The 2,500-nt window shown below is 53.8% G+C and overlaps 1 protein-coding gene across 1 annotated transcript in view; it reads right to left on the minus strand.

Annotated features, from left to right (window-relative positions):
- Positions 1-826: 826 nt before the first annotated feature.
- The window catches only part of LOC138862921 (fibrous sheath CABYR-binding protein-like), a 6,565-nt gene continuing 4,891 nt past the window's right edge, over positions 827-2,500 (minus strand). The window contains exons 8-10 of the mRNA XM_070126117.1: positions 1,756-2,481; positions 1,418-1,663; positions 827-1,327 (exon numbers count right to left, since the gene is read on the minus strand). Coding sequence (XP_069982218.1) covers positions 827-1,327; positions 1,418-1,663; positions 1,756-2,481 — 1,473 coding nt within the window. The remainder of the gene's footprint in view (positions 1,328-1,417; positions 1,664-1,755; positions 2,482-2,500) is intronic.

Here is a 2,500-nt window from a genome sequence, read left to right on the forward strand (position 1 = left end):
CAACTATTCTCCCTTCCTCTCTTTCTGTCTCACACACACAAACTCTCTCTCTCTCTCTTTATCTAGATACGCATCTATCCATTAATCTCTCTCTAATTCACACATGCACAAAAGCGCACGTACAAATGCAGAAACACAAACACACATATGTAAATATGGGTATCTATTCAACTATCAGAGCATGTATACCTGAAGCTATTGTACTTGTATACATAGATATACATATAGATACAAATATACATGTATACAATGCTAGAAATAGACAGAGAGGTTATATATTCATATATGTGCGTGTGTGCGTGTGTCTTTCTATCTCCTCTCCTCTGTCTTTCTCCTCTCTATCTCTCTCTTTCTATCTACCTATCTCTCATTTCTCTCTCTCCTCTTTCTATCTACCGATTTCTCTCCTCACTCTCGTCTGTCTATCTCCTCTTTCCTCTCTCTCTCTCTCTTTCTCACTCCTCCTCTCCTCACATACACGCACACATAAACGTACGCACATATAATTTTCTCTCTCTATCTCTAATATATATGAATATATGTATATAAGAATATATATATACATACATACATACATACATATATATATATATATATATATATATATATATATATATATATATATGTGTGTGTGTGTGTGTGTGTGTGTGTGTGTGTGTATGTATATATACATATATATAGGTAAATAGATAATTTTTTTTTCTTTCTCTCTCTCTTTTTTTTATTTATTTATTTATTTTTTTTTTAGCAATCCCAGCCCTCCGCTTTGAGCGAGGGGGCTGCGATCGTAGGGTCAGTGACGGGGGGCGGGGGCATCAACCGTGCATCAGCGAACCGGGTCCTCCGCCGCGAACTTCCACAAGAAGTTGGCGAAGCTCTCCGTGGCCTCGCGGGGCCCCTGGTCCACGAGCGGCTCGCCCCTCCGCCTGGGGACCTGGATCCGCACGGGGAACCATTCCTTGACCAGCCGGACGTGGCTCAAGCCCGGCCCCCCGGCGGCGGAAAGTTCCCGCGGGCTGAAATGGAGGGACAAGGTGATGGTCCTCCACGGCGCCACCTGGCGAACTTCGGCCGAAGGGCCGGGGACTGGGGTGGGCTGAGGCGCCTTCGCCCTACAGCGGACTCGCCCTTTTAGGTCCAACGCGACCCTCTCAGCGATGCGCCATGGCCCCTCGACCTTGGGACGGGACGTGGCCTTCAGGTGAACCTCCACCGACTCGGGCTGGGAGGTGTCCTCCTCTGGATGAACCTCCACCGACTCGGGCTGTGAGGTGTCCTCCTCTGGATGAACCTCCACCGATTCGGGCTGGGAGGTGTCATCCTCTGGCTAAACCTCCAACGATTCGGGCTGGGAGGTGTCTTTCTCTGGCTGAACCTTCACCGATTCGGGCTGGGAGGTGTCCTCCTCTGGCTAAACCTCCAACGATTCGGGCTGGGAGGTGTCTTTCTCTGGCTGAACCTTCACCGATTCGGGCTGGTTGTTCTCCTCTGGGTGAACCTCCACCGATTCGGGCTGGGTGTCCTCCTCCTCTGGCTGAACTTCCACCGATTCGGGCTGGGTGTTATCCTCTGGCAGAACCTCCACCGATTCGGGCTGAGAGGTGTCCTCCTCCTCTGGCTGAACCTCCACCGATTCGGGCTGGGTGTCCTCCTCTAAAAGAACCTCCACGATTCGGGATGGGAGGTGTCCTCCTCTGGCTGAATCTTAACCGATTCGGGCTGGGAGGTGTCCTCCTCCTCTGGCTGAACCTTCACCGATTCGGGCTCGGAGGTGTCCTCCTCCTCTGGCTGAACCTTCACCGATTCGGGCTGGGAGGTGTCCTCCTCCTCTGGCTGAACCTTCACCGATTCGGGCTGGGAGGTGTCCTCCTCTGGCAGAACCTCCAACGACTCGGGCTGGGAGGTCTCCTCCTCTGGGTGAACCTCCAACGATTCGGGCTGGGTGTCCTTCTCTGGCAGAACCTCCACCGATTCGGGCTGAGAGGTGTCCTCCTCCTCTGGCTGAACCTTCACCGATTCGGGCTGGGAGGTGTCCTCCTCCTCTGGGTGAACCTCCACTGATTCGGGCTGGGAGGTGTCCTCCTCTGGCTGAACCTCCACCGATACGGGCTGGGAGGTGTCCTCCTCCTCTGGGTGAACCTTCACCGATTCGGGCTGGGTGTCCTCCTCCTCTGGCAGAACCTCCACCGATTCGGGCTGAGAGGTGTCCTCCTTCTCTGGCTTTACCTCCACCGATTCGGGCTGGGAGGTGTCCTCCTCTGGCTGAACCTCCAATGATTCGGGCTGGGAAGTGTCCTCCTCTGGCTCAACCTCCACCGATACGGGCTGGGAGGTGTCCTCCTGTGGCTGAACCTCCACCGATACGGGCTGGGAGGTGTCCTCCTGTGGCTGAACCTCCACCGATACGGGCTGGGAGGTGTCCTCCTCCTCTGGCTGAACCTCCAACGATTCGGGCTGGGAAGTGTCCTCCTCTGGCTGAACCTCCAACGATTCGGGCTGG

Source organism: Penaeus vannamei, chromosome 10 (genome assembly GCF_042767895.1).
Source record: "Penaeus vannamei isolate JL-2024 chromosome 10, ASM4276789v1, whole genome shotgun sequence".
Lineage (NCBI taxonomy): Eukaryota > Metazoa > Arthropoda > Malacostraca > Decapoda > Penaeidae > Penaeus > Penaeus vannamei.